We start from the raw sequence: 23,384 nt of genomic DNA, 5'->3' as shown, positions 1-23,384 counted from the left end.
ATATGTATTCTCTAGTTAGAAATACTACACGATTAATAAACACGTTTTCCGAATATCCGAATTGTCTTCCGAAGAAAAGCCTTATGTGATACGTGCAATTGATCTAGTGATGCTATACATTTGTGTAGGGAGCTTAAGTGGTTTGGAAGCAAAACACAAGTGGTGGCAAATTGTAAATAAAAATCGGGGCAATGGTTTTGAACTGGGTTACAGGATTCAACCAAAGTATATCTATATATATAAGGATTTCAAGTGTATTCTGAAAAGTACCATGGGCCTGTGAAATGTGTTAATCAATAACAGGTTTGGGTCTTATGCGCAGTACGTGCAGCTTGATTAAGTGTATCATATGAGAGAGGTCCCTGATACGACATCTCGCATGTTACTATAAATATCTGTTTTTATATTTGTGTTTTTACATTTAGTTACCCTGCAATTCAAGTATGATCAAGACAACTCTTTGTTACTGATATACTTAAATAGGAAACTCAAGCATTTTGAACTCTTATCAGTTAATCCGAATTTAACTACGGACCAGGCAGGATTTTTTCCGCGTGTATTTTTTTTTTGGGTTGCCCAGCTATTGATACCAACCGTAGGCGACCAAGCATCTTCTTTCTGTTCGGACGCTGCTATCAATTTTATGTCGATAATTTTTTCTGGAATATATTAAATGATCTTTCTCTACTTTCGACCCTAACGTAGAGAGTAGGGGAACAGAAAATGTAATTGCTTACGTGCAATGATAAATTTTTCAATTTGACGCTTCTGTTTGGTAGTTAAGCAAATTAACTCCGTTGCCATATTAACGTGAATGTCGTTTCCTGTGGGTGTTTTGATTAGTAGAAAACTAAAAATAACAAAATCTGCTTTGAATATGCCAAATATGGTAAAAGGATTAGTTTTAATCGTGAACGCTTTTTGTCCCCGCCGAAATGCGGATGACCGCAATTGATGTCTGGACAATCCGAGATAATCCATCGCTAACTCTGCACTATTGAAATAGTTGGATTTTTGATGATTCAAATTTTGCTTTTTTAGAAAGTTTAAATCAACAGGAGCATCGTCGTTCCACTGAATTGAGCTTCGCAGGCAGTTTGACCGGTTCAGTGTTCAGAACATTTGCTTGTGTCGACACGTTCCCTTGATGTATTAACCACTCGCTGCCCTCTTAAGGCAATCATAGATTAGTGAATGGGCACGCTGTTAGGTCTTGCGGATTGTAAAAATGCGATAGTCAAGTAACCCATTTCACTAAGCAACCTGCGGAATACCCCAGACAAACTAAATTTGACATGGTTCGGCAAAAATGCTAGCATAGTCAGACTCGCAATAAAATAACCATTATCTATACAAATATTTATAGAACTGGTGTAGGCATCGTGGACTTAATTTTCATGTGGTAATGTCCCACTGTTGACTGCTTTAAGGTCTTATAAGGTCGCTTAATCAAATAGAAGGTTAGCTGAACCTTCTATTTGACTAAGAGAAGGCGTGTTAACAGAAGTGAACGTCTCATATTTAATGCATGTCCTTTAGAAGAACAAAGCGCCTTAGTCTGATGCTTTAAAGCATCAAACTAGAGCCAAAGTATCCCTACAGCAACTATTGCTGAGCCTTTTTGAGCTGAGAAGGCCATCACTTCTATGAGTACAGTGTCAATTTCCTATAGCATTTAGGAATATCTAAATGAAGTACAGTAGATAGGTGGATGAGCTCCATTTGTTTTTAGTGCCACAGCTGGTTACATCGTTAATTTTTCTTCTATACTGGCATAATATTATGACAGCAGCTTTTTGAAAAACTGAATCTTTAAACTCATTTTAAGACATGAGAAGTGACGGCTTTCGCAAACTGCCAAAATCACTATTAGGACTCTTTTTTGAAAAATAGAATCGTGACAGTTTCTGTTATAAACTGCAAAGCCGTGATTAACTAAAAGAAAATCACATAGTAATCCCTATTTGTTAATCAAATACACGCAAAGCCTGCTACTAAATCTATCCAGTAAGCCAACAATGCCGACTGCTTTTAGAACAATCTACATTTAAAAAGAAATCTCGATCACGAATACACTGCCAAGTTGAGGTAAACCTGCCTTTCGATTCGAATCGGATATAGTGTGGCAATAGTACATTTATTATATCTCGTAGTAGAATTAGCTTCCGGTTAGAAATAGCAAGGTGCGCGACTCTCTAGCCGATTTCGTACAGTACCCTCGTATGCGCTAGCGTCTGTCAGTATTCTATTCAAGCTCTCGGAGAAAGCAATACTATTTGCATGACTTTCCCTACAGCGGGGCCCCTTATTTGAGAAGGGCAAAGATTGATTGCGTGTAGAACCGAACGGAGAGGGGAACGTGATTACGCCACACCATACATCGTTGGTTAGCTAGACATTCATCATCAATACTATTCGAGAAGTTGTTCAATAAATTAATGGGATACATTGTATTGAATGAACCTGCCGTTACTATTATCCGCATGGGGATTATTTGATTTCATATTGAAAAATGTTTATTCGCTTGTAAAGTTATATAATATATATATATATATATATTTTTTTTTTTAAAATCTTTTTTAATTTTTTTAATATTAAGTTTTTAATATTAAGGTTAATTAGCTGCACTTTTTCGAAGTACTGCACACGGGCAAAATCATGTGGGAGCGTATAAAAATAGCTCTTATTTTATGTATTACTGTAATGGTATGGAGTTGTTTGTTACTTGAATGGAATACAAAATAGCGACTCGACGAACTGTATAATGGCACTTCTCATATTATTTTTTTTCTAGTTTTTCGAAATTGAAGAAACGACATGATTCTATCATAGTTGCGTTTAGGCGCTAAGTGAATTCCACCTATGTGTCTCTTTGTAACTGGTACGTTTCCTCGCGAAACTCGAGGTCAGTTGGCTACAATGTCAGAAAATCATTTCTCAACGTGATTTAAGGCTCTTGTGCCACCTTTGAGCCGGATATTGGTTCGGCAAGAACTAGCTCTCCTCCATTGACTGTCGTAGCTTATTCGCTACAGTTGTACGACACATTTAGCCGGCTATTGGTATCCTGTACCTCTCTTAACGTGTCCAATACGAGCAACTGACACCTGCAAAATCTGATCATACGTACGGTGATCGGACGATCATCGAAATCAATGGCGACAAACTAGAACAACACTGATACGATACTACATTGGCTGGCGCCTAAGGGCCACGTGTTTTTGGAGAAAGAGGGTATCCGTTAGCACACTCCGCTGTTATTGTCCGAAAACGACCGTCAAATCTGCCAGTTTCATACTGACAGCTAAATCAATGATCATCGGCCGTACATTAGCCAGCCTGGTTGCCGTAGGAGGTGTCTAATTCGATCAGCCGCATTAGTTTATCGATTATGACAAATTTTCCTTCATTTGACTTTGGAACAGTATAAGTGGATTAGCGTGGGACCGCGGCGATATTAACAATGTAGTTACTGACCGATATTTTGCAATACTTGCAACTATTTGATCATCTATATTATACTTGCCTGGCTGATGTTGCTTGGAGCAATCGGAGATCACCTCGTTTTCACGCGTTTTTTTCGTACTAGAGCATTCCTTGCATAAACTTGCGGTTATGATTAGTGAGCGCAAAGTCTTTTACGTTTGCCAAAAATGCAACTGCGGTTCCTTATAAAAGAGTAATAAAGTTTTCGTTTGTACTGATAGTTACCGAAAACTGCACACAATTTTAGAATCTTACTAAGAATACGTTAGTTCAAGCGCTAATAAGCGAACGTGGTAACATCCCCGACCGGGAAAACTTGTTATCAGTGGTATTTTTAGAAAAGCATAGTACCGGTTTGTTATTCAAGACCTCGGATCTATCGTAGGGTTGACACGGATTAACTTCTGATTTCTTTCTTATCAAGACACCCTTTATGTTGAACTGAACTAAATTCGGTATGAACTACTATATACCCCAAGATTACTGTGCTGAGGTTGTTGGTGACATGAGATTTCAGCTCTAGCAAATACAGTTGTCGGCTGCTACCAGACGACAGCTAAACCACCTTAGGGATTATGGTAGCTTTGTTTCGCCAATAAAATAGTTTTGACCTTGGAATATAAAATATGTATTTTTTGAGAACTATGCGAAGCTTTCAAAAAATTACCTCTGTCGTAACGCAGGATTAGCATGACATTCGTTATGAACATGCTAAGATCTCCTTTACCCCAAAATCGCCTAGCCAACTAAGTGCTTTCCCTACTGACGTGAAGAATCTGTACACTATTATGATTATTAGTAGTAGTAGTAGTATTACAAGACAGATAACATCCTCTCGTTTTCTAAAAAAATCCTTTCTTTACGTGTGTTTCGTCTTTTTAGGTGGCAAGATCTACATCAGCTAAGAGATAGAGCTCACTACTCGGCAAATACCCTTCAACTACTACTGCTGCTCGCGCAGTCGCTTTTATAGCAAACCCAGGTATAGGACTTGTCAGTGCCAGAATGGGTCAGCACGTATCTCGTAATGACTTTGAGTGGACCTACAGTGATGAACCGCATGCCACGCGGCGCAAGGAGATTCTCAAGAAACACCCCGAGATAAAAAGGCTTATGCACCATGATCCTCGGTTTAAATGGATCGTCGCTGTCCTGGTCATTGTCCAAATGCTTATGTGCTGGATGTTGTCCAGCGCTTCTTGGTATACCTGCCTGGTTTTGGGCTATTGTTTTGGGGGTAAGGCACTAGACAAGATACGGATGTGTATATGTACATATATATTAACAAAGTGAGGTGACGACCAGTCGTATCCATCTGTATCGTAGTAGCTGATCGCGGTAACGGCGGAGAGCAACGGCAATTCTTAAAACTGGCTAATTCATATCCATTATTCGTATTTTAATTTTCTCATCTTGCTTAATTAAACCTATTTGCTCAATTCCATGTTCATGTTTATTAAAATATCTGAGATGAAGGTCACGAGACAAAACCGCTGATCTCTTAACCTTGTCCAGCCTTGTTGATGGACGCTGTGTACAAGCATGCTGAAAACTCGTCAGATCAGTGGTCCCGTATCAACTAGGTTAATTCGCCGATATACGGTGGTTGACTCGTTAGTTGTTCTCATCCACATTATGTTGTTACATTACAACTCGAAGCTCGACGACATTAGAGTCGGAGATCAGAGTAAGATCAACAACAGACGAACTAATGATAAGTACCGGAGTGTATCTCCTGGCCAGTTATATAAGACCAGTGGCCTCAGTAGAACGTCCTCTAATAATTACATTTCTATTATTCTAATCAATGACAAACAGGTAAAAGTCATCTGTCACGACTATGGGGGGAGTATTTGTCATGAGTCACAGGCGGCAGCTGTATCCGCAATTTCTACTCATTGTTTTTTTTCATACATATTTTCGGGGCGTCTCAAATGTATCCTAAACTGAAATTGAATTGACATAAGAATTGTCAAAAAACTAACAGAAGAACACAGTAACTAGAAGGGATTTATTATAAAATATTGTGTAATATCAGTTAATGTCAGTTATGTGGGAGTTTAGTCATGGATTCGGTCAACAGATATATAGAAAAACTGTAATACTGCCATAGTGCGAGGAATTGTTTCACTCACACGGCTCATGTAAGATCGTTCTAATTATTTACTGCCTTGAATACGTTCAACCGGGGAGGTTTGAAAAACATTAAACAGCCTCCATTACATATTATCAAAAGTAAGGCAAACATTTCCTGACATTGAACGTAAGTCCCGTTTGATTTAAGGATCAGGAAGTGTCGACATACAAGGATAATGACATAAATTTTTCACTTTTCTCATGACAGGAGTGATTAACCACGCGCTGATGCTTGCAGTTCATGAAACTGCACACAATCAGGCGTTTGGCCAGACATGTGGCCTTCCGAATCGGCTCTTCGGCCTGTTCGCAAATCTGCCAATCGGAATCCCAATGTCGATCTCATTCCGCAAGTACCACCTCGAGCACCACCGCTATCAGGGCGACGAAAGACTCGACACGGATATTCCCACAGATCTTGAGGCTAAACTATTTTGTCGAACGTTTAGCAAAGCAATTTGGGTGTGCTTCCAGAGTTGTTTCTACGCAATACGCCCATTGGTCGTCTATCCGAAAAAGCCTTCTAATCTAGAGTATCTCAACGCGTGCGTTCAGATAATCTTTGACCTCATCATTTATCACTGCTGTGGGCCAACGGTTTTGTTCGTCTATATTATCCTTGGATCACTGTTAGCAATGGGTCCACACCCTGTAGCTGGTCACTTCATTTCTGAACACTATATGTTCCTTAAGGGCCATGAAACATATTCCTATTACGGTCCTCTCAATTATGTCACATTCAATGTTGGATACCACATGGAACATCACGATTTTCCTAGCGTGCCGTTCAGCAAGCTTCCAGAGGTTCGAAAGATCGCCCCCGAGTACTACGACACGTTGCCGTACCACACGTCGTGGGTGAAGGTCATCTGGGACTTTATCACCGATCCGGAAGTCGGACCGTACGCGCGGGTGAAAAGGCGGCACGTTGAGAAGTTTAGTAGCCCTAGCACGAACGGAGCCGTCAATGAAGATGAACATCAAGTTAATGACGACATCACGTTTGCACTTAAACACGGCAACTAGATTAGCATCAATACTGAATGTGTGATATGATATGCGCCCTTCATTGAGAGGCTTTGGTAATATTAAATAATGGTGACAACGGAGAGCCACAAACGGAACGATGCGTGAAACGAATATGACAATAGATATCTTTTAAAAAAAAAGCAAGTGTTTTTAGGCATTTAATGAGCAGCATCTGTCGTATGTAGCAATGCTAGTAATTCTATCACTACGCGAGCTTAATTAGGTTGGAACTAGAATATTGATTGATGTTAACAACGAAAATAATGCTATTAATCATAGATATAATCAAGTAAAAAGGAAAAAATACTAGCCAACAATGAGGCAGAGTAGGCAGTCATCCGGTACAATGTCGGAAGAGTCAGTTGCACAACATGTCGTCCGTTTAGTTCTATAAATAGTACAGTATAGTCATCAGAGCTACTTTTGCTGATGACGTTTTTTAAAAGTAGGAGCCAAGAAGCCGCGAGTGTTTAATCACTCAACCAACCTATTAGACGGCGACCCGTTCACATAACTACATCAAACCTTTTTTATTGTACTATTTTCTCTCATGTTTTACTCGCTGATATATGTGTGTTCGACAAAAAGTTTTGTCTTCTATGCAAGCTTTCATGACAATATGCTTAGGCAAAGCTGGGAAAATAATTATCAAGGGTCCTGTAATTGGTAGAAGACTCAGAACGGGAGATTACGACAATGTAACGTTTGATATCTAATCACTCAGGTATGTGCAATATAGCTGATTCCATTTTTGTTCTGAATAGTACTATATGTATACAGTGTGTCAGTTCAAAGCACGAAAAAAATACGTGTTGAGAAAATGAACGAAATAAAATCAATACCACATTAAAATTCTCGAGTAATAATGTTCTTACAGACAGAACAGAACGGTAGTCTCAAAGAGTTTTGTCATTATCACAAGTCGTGAGGCTTGAGCAATCTCTATCTAATGATTTCTGAAGAAATGAGAAATCAGTCGTTGTTAGTAGAAATCACTTGCTGATCTAGTCGGTCGATGATGGCTCTGCTTTCGGGCTTTCGCTAATTCCACCATAGAGAAATGATTCCAATCACAGAACATCTAACCCTAGTCGACAGGACAACGGCTGCAGGAAAAAGAAAATTAGCATGTAGAACGAACTATGTACGACGCCATTGCGCATATGCAATCGCTGGAAGTTTTTGAAGGTAACTAACAATTCAATCAATTCATAAGTAAAGCGAACTAGAAACGAACGGGCAGTGATAAGAAACACATTGAGGGTTTAATATAATGTACCTGAGCTGTATTGTTTTCTTTATAAAATTTCGTTAGAAAAAGGCATCTCAGACTTCAATTAGTTAGTTACCGGAACTGCAGTGAACAACACGTCAAATCTGAAAAAATTGCATGAAAGAAGTTTTTCTACGAAGCTTATGATCCACCCATTAAGTACACCTGCTGTACGTCAAGGTGAGACCTTGTATCAATCTAAGTGCATCTCTAAAGGGTTTTTATTGAATGACAACTGCAACAACGACGATGATTAGCTAAAATATAGTATTAAATACTCTATGCCGGGACCAGTGTAATTACCGGAAAATTGTGATTATAGCAAAACTTAAAAATCCATTTAGATGTCGTTAGTCTACGGTAGCCTTCGACATTAGGTGAAAGTTGGCCCTTAATAACGAGGATATTAACTTTCAAGAAAAACAATAAACGTTGATTTAATGACCAGCTCGTTTTTTTGTCTTAGTCAATGTAGTATTTTTCCGTTTTTTTTGGTACTAGGCGTATTTTGAAAGGTTTTTACCTGAAAAGCGTCCTGCCTGAAACTTGCGTAGAATAATGCTTAAACATTTATTTAATACTGAAGGCGTTATCAGTCGTTGCCGATTGGTTACGGTACACTGCGACTCGACGGCGCGTGCCGCTATATAATTGTATACAATTTTAGACTAGTGGAACACAAGCTATGCGACATTGTCGAGAGAACATATAGTTCTTATGTATTCTGGGGGTTCTCTCAAGATCGAAGCTAAATATGATTTCTTCTTTATAGGATAGACGTGACACTAACAATCCTTCTTGTTTCAGATCGAGTTAATCGCGGCATCGACCTGCATCGTGATTCGGTGTCTTACGAGTTCCCTATTGAGACAATTTCTACGAATTGAGCATCGCAGGCTTCATAAATATTTCTATTAGTAATGCCACCGCCTGGCCTACTCGGAATATTTGTTGTCAGTCATAACGATTCTGTTACCGGGCGTAAATAAAACTTTTGTCTACGTCACGTACGTCTTTTCCATATCACATTCATGCATGTCTGTAATACATCTCGTATAAGGGAGGATCTGTTAAACTTCGACAAGGATACAACTTCATTTAACATCATTTGAAGTAGCAATGAATAATGGACGGTAGTATGCACTTGTGTGCCGAAGACACCTCCCTGTCTTTCCGTCTTGTAGAAAAGTACACAAGAGCGATTCTACGACTTTACGGAGCGATAATTCAATTTAGATTGCTTTAGAAATAGATAAGTAAGATTATATGCTTGAAATAAACAGTTTTCAAAATCGATAAAGATAATGTGATGTAAATACCAACCCCTATTTTGAGCCTTACAAAGCTCAATCAATGTATTACAAATGAATAGTGTGTTCTTGATTGTGGATTGAATCAATGCAAATCGACTTATAGCAACATCCTGAATAATAAAAACTTATGTACGGATAATTTTTTCAGCCAACTTTATATAGGGGCCAAGTTTGTCTGCCTCCATTATACCCACAACTAACCTACCGCAATGCTTCCTAATTATGAAATATCTTTGAAATATATGATGGACCAAAAGCAGCGTAATATAATTTATATATTCACACGAAACGTTCACAGCTTTCTGGATAAACACCATAGACAATTTTACCTATGTAGCTGGTGATTTACAGAAAGTGTAATCGCAAAAATGGATTTCATTTTGAATGAATCACAGAAAATGAAATTTTTGCGGTTTAACAGTCTAATTTAGACCGCAGAATTTAGAATTCGACAGACATCAGATACTCTACGTACGTCAATTTATATTCCATAGTCATAGAAGAGAAAGTATGATAGAATTCAATTATATATATCAAAAAATCCTGTGGGTAAGCACAGTCCCCATATGAGCTGCTTTTCCGTCTAGTGCAATTAGTGAACCTCGGAAATTCAATGTCCTTAGATCATCATAGCAAGAACACATTTGTTTTTATTATAGAAGTTAAATTAAAGAAACACTGTCTAATTGTGAGCGACGGGCGTCTTGTGGTTTCCTTGGCGTTAAAGTGAGTTTTTCTGCGATTATTCAACATCGTAGCTATCGTAGACCATGAAAAAAGATAAATACTTTAATGAACGTGCCTAATTATTCATGGGCACAGATCTTTGCGTATTTAAACCAATAGATGCACAAATGCAAAAAAAGCAAACCAAGACGTTAAAAAAAGACTCTTTAAATTACTGTTGCCGTTTTGCACGTTCAATATATTAGCGACACAATTTTAATAAGTGTGATTCCATAAATGTTTAGACAACGAATTTTTTAATAATTTACAAATAGTATCACACTTTTTATTATTTCTTATATATATATATATATAAGAATACATTTCTTATGCCTGTCAGCATGACACTGCGGAAGTACATATTCTCCGAGCAACGTCAAAGCTATTTACTTATGTCAGCCACCGGACGTTCACTTGAAAATTTAAAAGCCACATAAACGCTGAACGGAATGCCATAATGTTTTCGGAAAGATCTCTTATAGATACTCTGAGGGTCGACTCGAATTAAAATGTTACTAGCGTTTTGAGTGTGCCGAGTCAAAAGCAGTTGCTAACTGTTTCTCTACTAAGAAAGATTCTGTTGTTATATAGTTTGCTTCATCCTTGTTTCAATTTAAAATATACCGCAATAATTCCTTTTTCCTTCTTGCAGCTGATGCCTCCCCCTTCCGGTCGTAGAACATCAACATATCATGATAAGAATACTTTCTGGTCGGTTAGGTCCTTAACGATGTGCTTATCTCGGGGGTATTTCACAGATCCGTCGAAGACGAACACGGGCGGTACGTCAGGTACGCCTGAATCGGGATCATCACAAAAGAAGCGAGGCCGACCCCGGAGTTCCGCATCGAGTGTAGGCCCTCTCGCGTGTGACTTCGAGGGTTGCGAGTACAGAGCCAAATGGAGGAGTCACTTAGAGATACATCAACGGACGCACACCGGTAATTTTACATAGATACATAAAGCATTACGGTATGCAGACCATATTTCTTACAAGCTTGCTGATGTTAAGCTCTTTCATTTTGAAGGTTAGGCGAAAAATCAACTAAGCTAGAAAGAAAAATATGTCCTGCTCAATATATATAGGTATGCTACACACGTAGCGATTGCAACTGTATCTGCTCTCACGATTAAGGAAGTGAAACATCTTCATTTGCTAGATTTGATGTAAAAAAAGCTGCCACACCGTTGCCCAAATAAAAATCGCAATCGAAGCTGACTGAGTATCTATTCAGAATGTAACTCTCAAATTGATGCCAGCTAAGACCCTTTCTGAAGCCCCTGCTGATTTTGCAAACATCACACACTGTATATTGGCTTCCAATAGGTAAATCGTGCTGGATAATGATCATCCCATGTACAGCTTTCTATCATGTAAAAATACAATTATTAGTATTATGATTATTAACAAACCGTACCGTGCTCTGCCTTTCTTCGCGCTGTCTTTTCTTGGTCTTCTTTCAGGTGAACGGCCGTACAGCTGTGAACATTGTGGCCGGAGCTTCTCACAACGCGGTCCGCTTTCTCGACACAACTGTACAGCGGAGGCGGGTCGTCGGGCTCGGCGCTCATCTCAGCCCTCTGCTCCGCCAACGCCAGCCATGCTCTATCCGTTGGGGGCCCTTGGAGGACTTCCGCCGATGCCCCTTTACCCTCTTCCGCCTCACCTTCAACCCTTGCATCACCATCATCCACATGTGCCTGCCCCTCATCATCCCGCCTTAAGCCATAGTACACATCACTTGCATCCTCACCCGGCACACACGACTACGTCGGCGAGTGGCCACAGTCATCCCAACCCACCTACAAATGCTCATCATCACACTTCTTCCTCAGCTGCTGCGGCGGCAGCAGCAGCGGCAGCTGTGGCGGTGGCGGCAAGTCACACCCATACATCTGCCATGGCCCACCATACGCCCCCGCCAGGTCCGCCGGCCCCACCACGTCAGTATTTTAACTCTGCTCTGGCTTTTTCTCTATCCTCTAACATATATATATATATATATATATATATATATATATATATATATATATGCGTTGACATTCCAAGTTCAGTATATACAATGGATATTCGAAAGCGTAAAAGCGCTAATTAACAGAGTGTCACGTAAATAAATAAGTATGCAAGTATTTCTCTGCCACAAAGAGCATGCACTCTTCATTTGACCTTGACAAAAATTCAGTGCTTTAAGAATTTAAAGGTTATTATAATTTAACGTTTTCGGCGATTTTTCTGTTGTTTTAGCGACTCCGTCTACGGCGAGCAATCGACAGCTTACAGTTCTACCAGGACCCGACCTACAGGATATTGCCGCTCTTCTAGGCAACGACAATTAACAAATCTCAGCAAGGTTTCCTTTAACCAAAACACAAACGAAAATGCAGCACGAGAGTGCCATTGTTTTCTGTAGGCCAGAAATGAGATAGTAAAACGTCATGGCTGCTCATAGTCTACTCACCTGTCCATAGTAAGCAGTTTCAATCAGCAACAGTCATCAAACGAAAATTTTCTCCCGGCATTGTCACCATGTATTTAATAATGTTCCCCTAATTCTATGTACATGTATTACTTTTATAGAGATATTTAGCTTTTCATATAGAGGAATATATATTGCACACACAATTTGTTATCATATAGTTGCATAGAAGACTAACAGCAAACAAACAGATAGGAAGTTTAAAAAAAACGTTAAAAAATTTTAGAAATAATGTAATATATCCTTAGTAGCTAGTATAATCATGCAGATATATGAATGCATCTTCGTCATTTATTAGTTCGTTTTTATGATGAAGTGAAGTATTTTCACGTTTCGGATCGGGCAATACAATTAGGCCAATCGATTTTTCTTTATATAGATAGAATAAACGACAGTGGGAGAATTCAAATAGGAACTAGTTCGATTCCGACGACACAGAGGGTTCGCCACAATGGCGTCTCTGGACATTTGCGAATGTTCAGTGATCTATCTATATCTTCCTTTGTACTGAACGTAAAGTGCTTTTCTCTAAGCGTAGATGCCTTTCTGTACACTAAATGCCTACTATTAGGATTTGCAAAGAAACTTACGCTCGATGCCTTTACTATTTATGTTTTTGTAAAACCTGATTTGAGTTAAAACAGCAAAATATCCCCAAGGTGAACATAGCGAGATTAGATGCTTTGCTTATTTTCGTTATGAAAAGCCGATTGATTTGAGTTTTGTGAGCGATCAAGGCATTTCTCAAACCCTACCATATCGAAAACGCTCAACACCGTAGAAATAGGACGACACCCGAGTGAACATATAGTGCAATAGTGACGATTTGGGAAGAGACTGTGTTGTTTTTGTTGCATTGCGCTTTTGCCTAGACGTTGCTTCTGAGACCGTTCTAATGTATATATGCGAATATACATTTTGTTTATCATTATTGTTTCCTTCGAACCGTTGGCTGTAATTCGTGTGAAGTCATTCTTATATATGTCTATTCTCGTTTTTATCTTATCAAATCAATTTTCTGTTTAGGTTTTCTTTTGTTAACATTCAGCCCCAGAAGCAAAAGAGATCTAAGTGTTCTCGCTACTGTCGACGCCTGGCGCTTGAGCTCTCCGATCTTTTGAAGATTCCAAGACAATTACCCCCACCATCAGATAACCATCACATAATAATGTATGCACACATAGAACGAAACATGTATGAGTAAAGCATTAATCATTTTAATGAGATTTCCTTCCGGGTTATTAGCTACGAGCTTCTCTATTCGATAGCACGCGACACTTATCTGTGGCTACAATATTACCTGAGTTACATTGGGCAAGACAGACGTATTGTCTGCAGTTAGTTGTTGTACAAATAAAACGCTGAATTTGGGCCATTATTATTTTCCGAACTCTGAAGTACTTCTTAAAACAACAGAGTCTCGTATTTGAAAATCTTAGTTTAAAACGTACCGTTGTTCTCTAGTGTAAATATTTGTTGCATCGGCAACATGGTGTTGCAAATGGCGTGAGGTAACATACCGATGTACAGTTGTAAACCTACAATTTGTTAAAAGATCGAAGTTGATTTTTTAATCCAACAGCGTCAACTATACACGCATATATATATGTATACATATATATATATGTATACATATATATGTATACATATATATACATACATATATATACATACATATATATATTTACTGGTTTAACTAATATAGAACGCGGTTGAACTGTATCGTATACATAAGTCCATATACGTTGTATAATACGGTATATACATTTAAATTAATGATGGTGTCACGAGAGATGCGTAGATGGTCTTGATAAAATAAACACATGAATAAAATATCGCGAAGTGAACTTTTTACTGCGTTCGTCTTTATACAATATCAGCGTTACATGTGTAAAACCTGCAATTAAATGAGAACAATCTAAGTAGCCAGAGCTGCCTAATCTAAAATGAACTAGCTGGTACAATAGCCCTTCTAGGAAGGCCGTTGGAAACTTAGTCGTACCAGCAAATCAGAGCTAGGAATAAATATAATAGAATAACGTTTTAAACGAGTTTTTCGAGACAACGACCAAGAAATACCGACATCAGACTAAATGGTCTGTCTTTAGAAAAGCCCAGAACGCATCTAGGTACAAGACGACATCTTTAGCACGGTTCATGTTCATCTGAATTAACGAAAGCAAACATGAAAATAAATGATCTGTCTTCAACGCATTCATCTCCCAAGAAGTATTGGTGCCCTGAAATTACAGTTCTCCTCGTAGAAAGTCTAGACTCTAAGGGTTAGTCGGCAAGTTGAGGTGAGTGCGATTATCTGGTTGTGTAGTATATCCAGAGCGGCAAACAATATCGCAGAAATAAACACCCACTGCTCAAACATTACTTAAACACATCTGCCGGACGCTGACCTTCATGAATTAATGGAAAGAACGCAAATTTTCTTATGCTTTAGCTGAATTTAGGCAGCAGTGAAAAACAACTTGCAGCGTTCCAATTAATTCATGCAAACAAGGACATGATAATATCATCTCGAAGGACATATCTATACTAATGTAGACGTTAGAACATTGCAAGCAGCGGTTGCCTCTAACGACCCGTCTGAATACGTAATTGATTCACAAATAGGAAGCACGTTTCGACCTTTTGTCTGCTAATCGTATGAAAATACCTAATAAATAACTGACACGATGTACACCAATGTAGAGTTGTTGCTACGTTTCTCTGAGACTGTCGCGGTTAAAGAAATTATGTGTATATATATAAATGAACTTGTTCTGTTAGTTACCCTTGGTCTTGTCGCAAACCTTAACTTATGTTAGTCACACCACTGTGAAATGTCTGCTCTGCGCATTGGATACCCGGGACATCTTACAGGCTTCGACTCCGACTCGACAGAACTCCAATTACGTTTGAAAATATTTTTCGGGACAAGTCTATAAGAACACTTTTTTACCTACTTTGTAATAGACAACCTTTCTGTAACCGCTTTTATGATGAAAACTGAAATTGTTGTCGGTCGAAGTTGCCTATAAGCCGTCTCCAAACTTGTTGGTCTTTGATTTAAAGTTAATGAGCTAATAGCTCTATTCAAAGCTGATAGTGGTGTTGAAAATATGCTAACTGGCCTATAATAAAAAAGCCTATAGAGTATTTGTTGTCGTTTTGTTATAAATAACATTAGTAATTGAAATCGTTGGCGAAATAGCCCACTCGTTTTATTTGGGCTATGCAAGATAACTATAATTTATTTTATATTATCTCTTAAGTAAGAATAATGTTTGCATATTATTTAATGCCGAAAAATGTATACCTTTATCGGAGTCTTTTGCTAATTTTTTCTCTCACGTATTAGTTTTTGTATTTTTAGAAGTCTTGCAACCACACTGTAATTAAACTGTATTTTGACCCAGAGTTAATATACGTATATTTAAGAAATTTCACTTTTTGTATTTGAATGTACTATAAAAAAAAAAAAAAAAAAAAGGAATGAACTTTATAGCGCGTACCGGGTGGGTACTCACTGTTCAGCCTTTCGAAACGTATTTTTATTGTGATTGCCCGTCTCTTGTGTCCATTACAATTTAATTCATTCATTGTACACTAGAGCTATGTGCACTTAGGCCAATAGAACAACGTTTACTAGCTGGGGCAAGACTTGCCTTGCAGCATGTACTCTTGACGATGATTTACCCGAAGCCTGTAAGAACCTTAACTAGGCTACGGTAGAAATTACGATTTCCCTGACCTAGCGGTCTCTTTATTGCAACATTACACTAATCCTTTTAGGCTGAGCTACCATAAAAAAGGTGAAATCAAAAGTGTATTCTTGTACGTTAAAAATTGTTAATCTTGTGTGAAAAAAAGAGGTGTAGGTATGATTTGTATGAACGGACTGTACACATAAACAAAAGTTAGTTCTACAAAAGACAAGTCTGGATTTCCCTTTCTTCTCACCCTCGTTGTTTTGCTGCATTTTCGGTTCAAAATCTACTATCGTAGACGCTAGCTAACGGGCTCGGCTAAAATGCCAAGATTGTTTTAGTCGTCGCCATTGTCGTGTTAGAGAAAATGATAGTTGTAGCAGCAACAAGTATGGAGTGTAGCACATATCGTCAGCATAGCTGATTCGCTTAAAAAATCTCCTACAGTTGCGTCTACTAGGACTAAAGGAAATGTGTCCCTATTATCCCCTACGATTTGGCCCTTACATAGGGGAAAGGCACCGATGACGTCATAGTTCTGGAAATTTTAGGCGTGTTGTCAGCGGGTAAATATCAAGTTTGCCGGTGACAGACAAACATAGAGAGAATTACCCAGCGACCAATCTTCATACGAGCCAAGGTTTGAGCCATATGTGTTGACACGATCGTCGCCGTCAAGTTTCACATAGCGGCCAACTCCCTATCATCCCAAGAGTAGCTGCCGTTTGCTAGAGTTTTTGTACTGATTGGTGAAAAATTCGTCCTTTTTTTCCAATTCTTTAGCAGGTGTATGTTACAAAAAAACCCGTATATTACAAAACTGAGAGAAGTTTTTTTTTGTTGGGGTAGGTGCTTAGAGTACGAAAAAACAGAGACGATGAACCTTTTACCATATTATGTACTGATAAATTTACGTAGAAAGCAATAAATCTAAAATTAAACAAAAGTGTGAAATATTAACCTCAAGGTTCCAAGTAGGCTAAAGTAATTGAAAAGACCAGTTCTGATGCGTTTGAATATATAGCCCTTTATTTTGTGCATTTGTTTGGTCACCTGTCTAAAATCTACCGAGCGTTGGAGAGCTCAGGTTGTGTTTTAGCTACAGCACGCCCAATTTTCATGGTAAGTGACTGTATTACCAGCTTAATTCTGTTCGCAGTCCTGTCCCTATCGCAGAACAATCGTGTGCAGGAGGCAAATGTACACTACGTGATCTGAATAATCTCGGCTATATAAACATAAAAAAAATTGCATGTATGTTTTTTTACATAACATCACATCATACATAATAGCATATTAGTCTATAATCAGGTCGTCTACCCGGGCTGTATATATACTGAACACTTGTCAAAAAATTTCGGCCAGTCCATGAAGTAGACCAAAGTTAGCATCTCGTTGCACTGAAAAGTACAGAGTGGCCGCCGCTGATGGAACACATAGGGCATATGATAGATTAAATACGACTTATCATTGTAAATGGATTCACATACACATCATTAGTTTGGTTTAAGACAACTTGCCCTTTTCCTTAAATATTTTTATGTTATATCACACAGATTAGCCCGATGTAAAGGTAACGTGGTTAAGTTCAACTGCGCAACACTTATGAGCGCTACTCTCGGCTATTTCCGTCATCGCTACTGACATCGATTGACTGCACATTTTGCAGTTCACTGCACCTAAATTACTACTTCTTCATATGTTTTTTCATTGCTTCAAATACTGTTTCTAAATATCATCAGATATTTTTTATATCAGTCAAGTGTTTTTTTTTTTATAATCATATATATTCGATATAACCGTCATGAATTGCGACTCCAGCTCTGATTCGGGATGTAAATTACTGATTAGTACTTTAAAAGGTTACTCATGGTAGTCGCAGATACAGTAGCAGTGCGTGAATCGATATAGTAATGCAAACTCACACGAGTTTGCACTATGTCGCTAAAATACGCTATATAAAACAGAGTCCTGTGGAATTGAATTTTCGATTGATATCAGGCAAAAAAATCTCAGAAATGCAAAAATTCAAAATGGCTAGGAGGTCCAAAGGTGTCGCAGAATTTAATTGTCGGAACTTATCTACACGGTCCAATGGATAACTGGTACTCTCCTCTCTAAAGCGGCTTTCCATTTTTGTAACGAAGTTCTAGATCTACCCAAAATAGCAAGTCATTTCATTGAATTTTTAAAGCTTTGTAAACCTAAACTCCACTAGGAATCTTCTGGTTGACTTATGAAGGTCGTTATACGATCTTTCAGGAAGCGTATGAGGAACGCCTATAATGTAGACTGTCGATTTCTGGCAAAAAAAAAGTTTTCAATTTTGGTTAGAATTAGTCTAGCGCAGGGACAAATGCAGTTTAGACAATAGCTGGCCTGTGCTAAAATTTAGAAGGTGACGCCCTGTTGTTCGTATGACGAGTTTGCTTTACCGGAAGAAAGCGGCATTCATCTGGTACCAGAAGTCGCAGATGAATGTATGTTCGTCATAACAAACGGCCCGCCAATAATTTGTCCCGATTTAAATGCCGTATTCTGTAAAATCGTGCCTGCCCTTATTTATCGCCTATTTCCATATAAAACCGAACAATCCTTCTTCTATTGAGAACAGTGTAGAGCAAAGAACGACAACTCGGGTAAGCGCCCTGGTATATTGTACAACCTAATTACAGATGCGAATAGAGGAAGCGTATATCAATTATTTTTGCTTATCGTATATGGAGGGTAAGTTAGAACAGTATGTTCATTGCTTACTAAGATAATGCTAAATACCGAGAAAATCCACGAGTTAATAACGTTATTCGCTCAAAAGTAAGAACCGTGTGCACGGTATTTAAGTTCTCTTCCGTGTTCGGCGTTCGACTATAGGTGTCAGTAAGCTTTTTTCTAGGTAACAATATTAAACTAAAATTAAAAACAAAATTAAAAAAAAAAACAAGAGCATCCTCAAACAGTTTAATCACCAATGTGCGAAAGGTAAGAAACACAAAATATGTATTTTTTTTTGGCATATACGAACACACAATCCAAAAATTTTATCCAATTAGATTGCATCAACTTCAGGAACTGATTACTACATCTCACATTTAAACCTCCTTTCTATGAAATTTATCCCGATGCGTGACCATCGCTATACGATATTTCTCTCATCTTCGTCATTCATATGCTCCATACATTCTACAATTTATACAATATACGTGCTTGCTGTTTGAAACAAATTACACTGTCGTGCCTGTTTTACGCACACGTTCCGATCAATAAAGAGATGACCTTAACTGTCGGAATATCATTTCGGGTGGCGCTTCAGTGACTTATTTCATTGTATGATATACTCGCCGACACCACAAGAGCCTCCGTAGAATGCATATGTGTGCTTTATTATCGCACAATAAAATGAACCTCATTCAATGACATTTCGCTTATTTTCTATAGACATTCATTTCTTATAACGGCACACGCGTACACACATCTCTACGAATTAAATAAAGAGTCATGCGTAGTAACATAATAGCAATATAATAAAGCTCGGGCTGATCACCCAGATCTGGTAATAGCTGGCTGTATGAAATACGAAGGAAGTTGCGATTCAACGTCCGCAGTAGGATTCAAACATATGGAACACATAGTTGCTAGAATTGATGTCTAATTATCGAATTACCGTTAATTAATGCCAATCAATATGAAACTTAGAATTCGCATGCCACACGCACAATTTTACCAATGGTTTGTAATTTATCATATATATATATACATATATATATATATAGATATATGGATTTATTAGATTGAAATTGTTGTTTCCCTCTACGGAAATGGAAATGCTTTACGGGTGTATAAAGGAACGAATGCCCATGTTACACAGTCGCGAATGAACATTTCTCAATATTGCCAAGTAAAGCATATTTTTCTGAGAGGAAGTCACTGAAACCGCATAGGATAGTTGCTGTTGTTTCGTACATATACAAAGCACATTGTTATTGTGTCTACATTATCCATAGGTTGGCATTAAAGCAGACCTTGAGTAGCTGACAGACTCTGTGAACTGTTGACTTCTATACCTGCTGATCGTCGCTTCGATCTTCTTTTACAGTCATGGCGATCTCTAATAGTTCTGATGGCACCGGTATTGGTAGCAGCAGATTTGATAGGATCGGATTTGATCGCACCGAAATACCATCTTCACTGGCACTTGTTGTTATAGCTGTTGAAGCCGAATGATTGATCTCATCTGACCGCAGTACTGTGGCGTGAAGCCTGCCGACGTGCAACTTAAGGTTGCCCTTTGTCGTAGCCCTATACGGGCAGAACTCGCAGGCGTAGGGTTTCTCCTTCGTGTGGACTCGCAGGTGCATCCGTAGGTGGGCCGCCGACGGGCACCGTCTCGAGCAGATGGCACATATCCATCTGTCGACGCGGCTTGCTTGCTTTCCGCCCGTCGTATCGTCGGAGGACGCTGCTGCTGACACCATAGCTGAACAGCTTTCTATGAAATGACGTTGTTGTTCTTCAGTTAAACTTTCTTGTGCTGCAGCATGTCGCAACGCAATATGCGTGTACAGTGTTGACTTCTGTGACGCTCTGTAGTCGCAGTGGGGACACTGGAACGGCCGTTCCTTGGTGTGCGTTCTCAGGTGACGCTCAAGATGAGCACCTCGCAGGTTTCCCCGCAGGCAAACGAAACATGAGGAAGAGGTCACACCGCGACGTCTATGACCAGATTCAGGTTCGGCTTTCGAATCAACAAGTTCTATCTCAATGGTTGAGTCGTCGGGCGTAATGAGAATAGGTTCGTCAGATGTTGTCATGTTGAACTCGCCAACTTGCTCTAGCAAGGAACCGAGATCGACTGTAAAACGATATAAATGAAAAAAAAAACTATTAAACTACATGATGCCTCGAGGTCAGTAAATACAATAAAATCACATAACCCTCATGTATTGATAAAGCAGACATTCACATATAAAAATCATACAACTTACAGATAATCCTTTGTTTGAATCGGTTTCTCCGACTACATTAAGCAGGTCAACGAAATGTGGAAACAAACAAGGATAGAACGCGACCAAGCTTAGACTTTTGAAATTCGCGATTTAACCAGAATCAGCTGTTTTTTTTTTAATTAAAATAGTCCGACGTAGTTTTGCTGTATAGCTCTAAACCACCATATAAAACTATTATCTTATTGATAAAGGTGATTTATGATATTCATTGAACGTTTCTCATTCATACTAGTGAATGTTTGGTACATGAGAAAACAAGGAGAAATGTTCGGTGGAATCTATTCAAATCCTGACCGAGAGATAAAAACGGACTTTATTCATTGAATGTGTTTCTTTTATTGATCGCTCCTACGGATCCAACTCAACGAAGTAAGCCTAGCGTTCAATCATCTAGAAATTTTCTAATGATGCCTTGAACAACAAGTGGACGTGCCAATAAGTCTTTCAATCGTTACGTATATCCTCAGGACGAAGCTCTTGACAATCAACAGGTAATCGGCAACTCGTAATCTGAAAAAAAAAACATTCGGTAAGACATTCCCGTCGATTTAACAAATCATATTTTTCAATATTGTTATTCAAGAGTTGACCGTAGCATGTTTAGATAACACAATTTCTATTTGTACTGCCAACAGCACGACTGCCTGATAACTACCAGCACGCACGTGAAGCTAACAGTGGAGGGGTACCATGTTTTTCTGCTAAAATTAAAGACGCTACGTGATCAACAGTTTGAGTTCGGTATACACATTATTTTGTTTCGTGCTGGGAGTCAGCCGTCTGAAGCCTTTAACGGCCTAAGCGCTGGACGGAAGACACAACAAACTTTTTTCAGTATGCAGGTACCAAGCTGACGCTGTTCCAAGACCTATTGATAGGACAATAGGTTATAAATCAGCCAACTTGACAATGAAAGGTAAGGAATGCCAGTCGACGTGTTCAGGATGAAAGCTGCAAATACTTTCTTCATCGCATTTACGAGGGGGCATACGTGAGGACATTGGGGACGTAGAGAGCTCCAAACACCTGTGTGTACAGCGACATCGAGATCCATGCACGATGTGTAAATGCCTATATTGCAACATAATTTAAGCCTGGTTAGAATTTACGACTACAAATCATGTGTCCGGAGGCAAAAGTAAGGTATCGTCTTCCACCAATGTAAACCGCTTACATATTATAGCTTAGGTGGGCATAAGGGGCATTGCGTTTGTTTGTAGATATGCTTGGCCTGAATCGATTATGACCATACAAAGCATGACCCGAATAGGAAGTCAACTAATCTTATTGATAATTTGGGTTATTTCAACAATTTTAAATCGCTGTCGTTTAAGTCGTCTCTAATAATCTCTACACGGGTTGGTACAAATGTTTTTAGCTGCGCGGCTTTATAGGCAAGTCCGTACCTGGTCATCAGACGACTGTTAAAACTATATTGAACATTCACTCAACGGCAATATCATGAGCAAATAGCTTCCCTCTCGTGTAAAAATACGCCGAAACTAAGCATTTTAACGGCAACTGGCAAATTTGAGTGGAGGAGGTCACATGTTGAAATCAGCAACGAGCACTACTGTAAGTGATGTAAGTAACGCTTTCGAGACGGTAGTCCTACCTATGTATACATTACGCCTATTGGATTTTCGAAGTAATGAAGTTGTTCAGCACAGCTGGTTCGTACTCGCCAACATAAATGTAAAACAGACCCATTATCGACTGTACGAACAAGCAACGACTTGTTCAGATGCCTCTGAAATGAGCATTTATTGCTGAACGCCTCATACGTATAGAAATACTGGTAATATCCGAGAGCTGTAATCCTTTACCTGCAGTGGACATCGTAAAAGGTTTTTTTTTGCAAAATGAACACTCATTAGTAAATGGCTGTCTCCTTCTATAGCTATTCTATAAGTACCAATAAAAGGCAAATTCGCGTAAATGTGCTAATCGTTAAGACAATGGGATCATAACAAAATTAACATAGCTACTGTAACTGCGGCATTTCTAGGCGAAAATATAGTTTGGCCGTTAGTCAACCTTTGTCTTCACCTTTACGTATAAAGCTTGAAGAAACAGCTGACTATGTACTTCATTGTTGAATGTATTTGCTTAAACTATACGACAAACCTGTAGGAGCGCACATGGGCTTCGCAGCTCTAGGGGGTAGCAGAACGCCCGGAAACAGTTAAAGACAAACATACTGTCTCGATACGTCTCTGTGTTCCTGAAACCACTTCTAA

General features: G+C 38.8%; 2 protein-coding genes across 12 annotated transcripts in view; one reads left to right on the top strand and one right to left on the bottom strand.

Moving 5' to 3' along the window:
* Window positions 1-14,294, top strand: part of ifc (delta4-sphingolipid-FADS-like protein ifc) — a 35,774-nt gene extending 21,480 nt beyond the window's left edge. For 4 of the 7 annotated variants that reach the window (XM_086969161.1, XM_086969162.1, XM_086969159.1 and 1 more), the window contains 2 exons: window positions 4,369-4,723; window positions 5,831-8,368. In XM_086969161.1, coding sequence (XP_086825287.1) covers window positions 4,492-4,723; window positions 5,831-6,648 — 1,050 coding nt within the window. In that variant the 5' untranslated portion in view covers window positions 4,369-4,491 and the 3' untranslated portion in view covers window positions 6,649-8,368. Of the gene's footprint in view, window positions 1-4,368; window positions 4,724-5,830; window positions 8,369-8,731; window positions 10,905-11,427; window positions 11,908-12,208 lie in introns of those variants that run through there. The other 3 variants (XM_086969164.1, XM_086969165.1, XM_086969163.1) reach the window with 3 other exon arrangements.
* A 2,854-nt stretch (window positions 14,295-17,148) lies between these two features.
* LOC111262492 (zinc finger X-chromosomal protein) overlaps window positions 17,149-23,384 on the bottom strand; it is a 20,216-nt gene continuing 13,980 nt past the window's right edge. For all 5 annotated transcript variants that reach the window (XM_086969153.1, XM_086969154.1, XM_086969155.1 and 2 more), the window contains one exon: window positions 17,149-21,654. In XM_086969153.1, the coding sequence (XP_086825279.1) occupies window positions 20,197-20,949 (753 nt within the window). In that variant the 5' untranslated portion in view covers window positions 20,950-21,654 and the 3' untranslated portion in view covers window positions 17,149-20,196. The remainder of the gene's footprint in view (window positions 21,655-23,384) is intronic.

This window comes from Varroa jacobsoni, unplaced genomic scaffold, assembly GCF_002532875.2.
Source record: "Varroa jacobsoni isolate VJ856 unplaced genomic scaffold, vjacob_1.0 scaffold_669, whole genome shotgun sequence".
In the NCBI taxonomy this organism is placed as follows: domain Eukaryota; kingdom Metazoa; phylum Arthropoda; class Arachnida; order Mesostigmata; family Varroidae; genus Varroa; species Varroa jacobsoni.
Note: the sequence above shows the minus strand (reverse complement) of the source record. Positions and strands in the feature narration are given on the sequence as shown.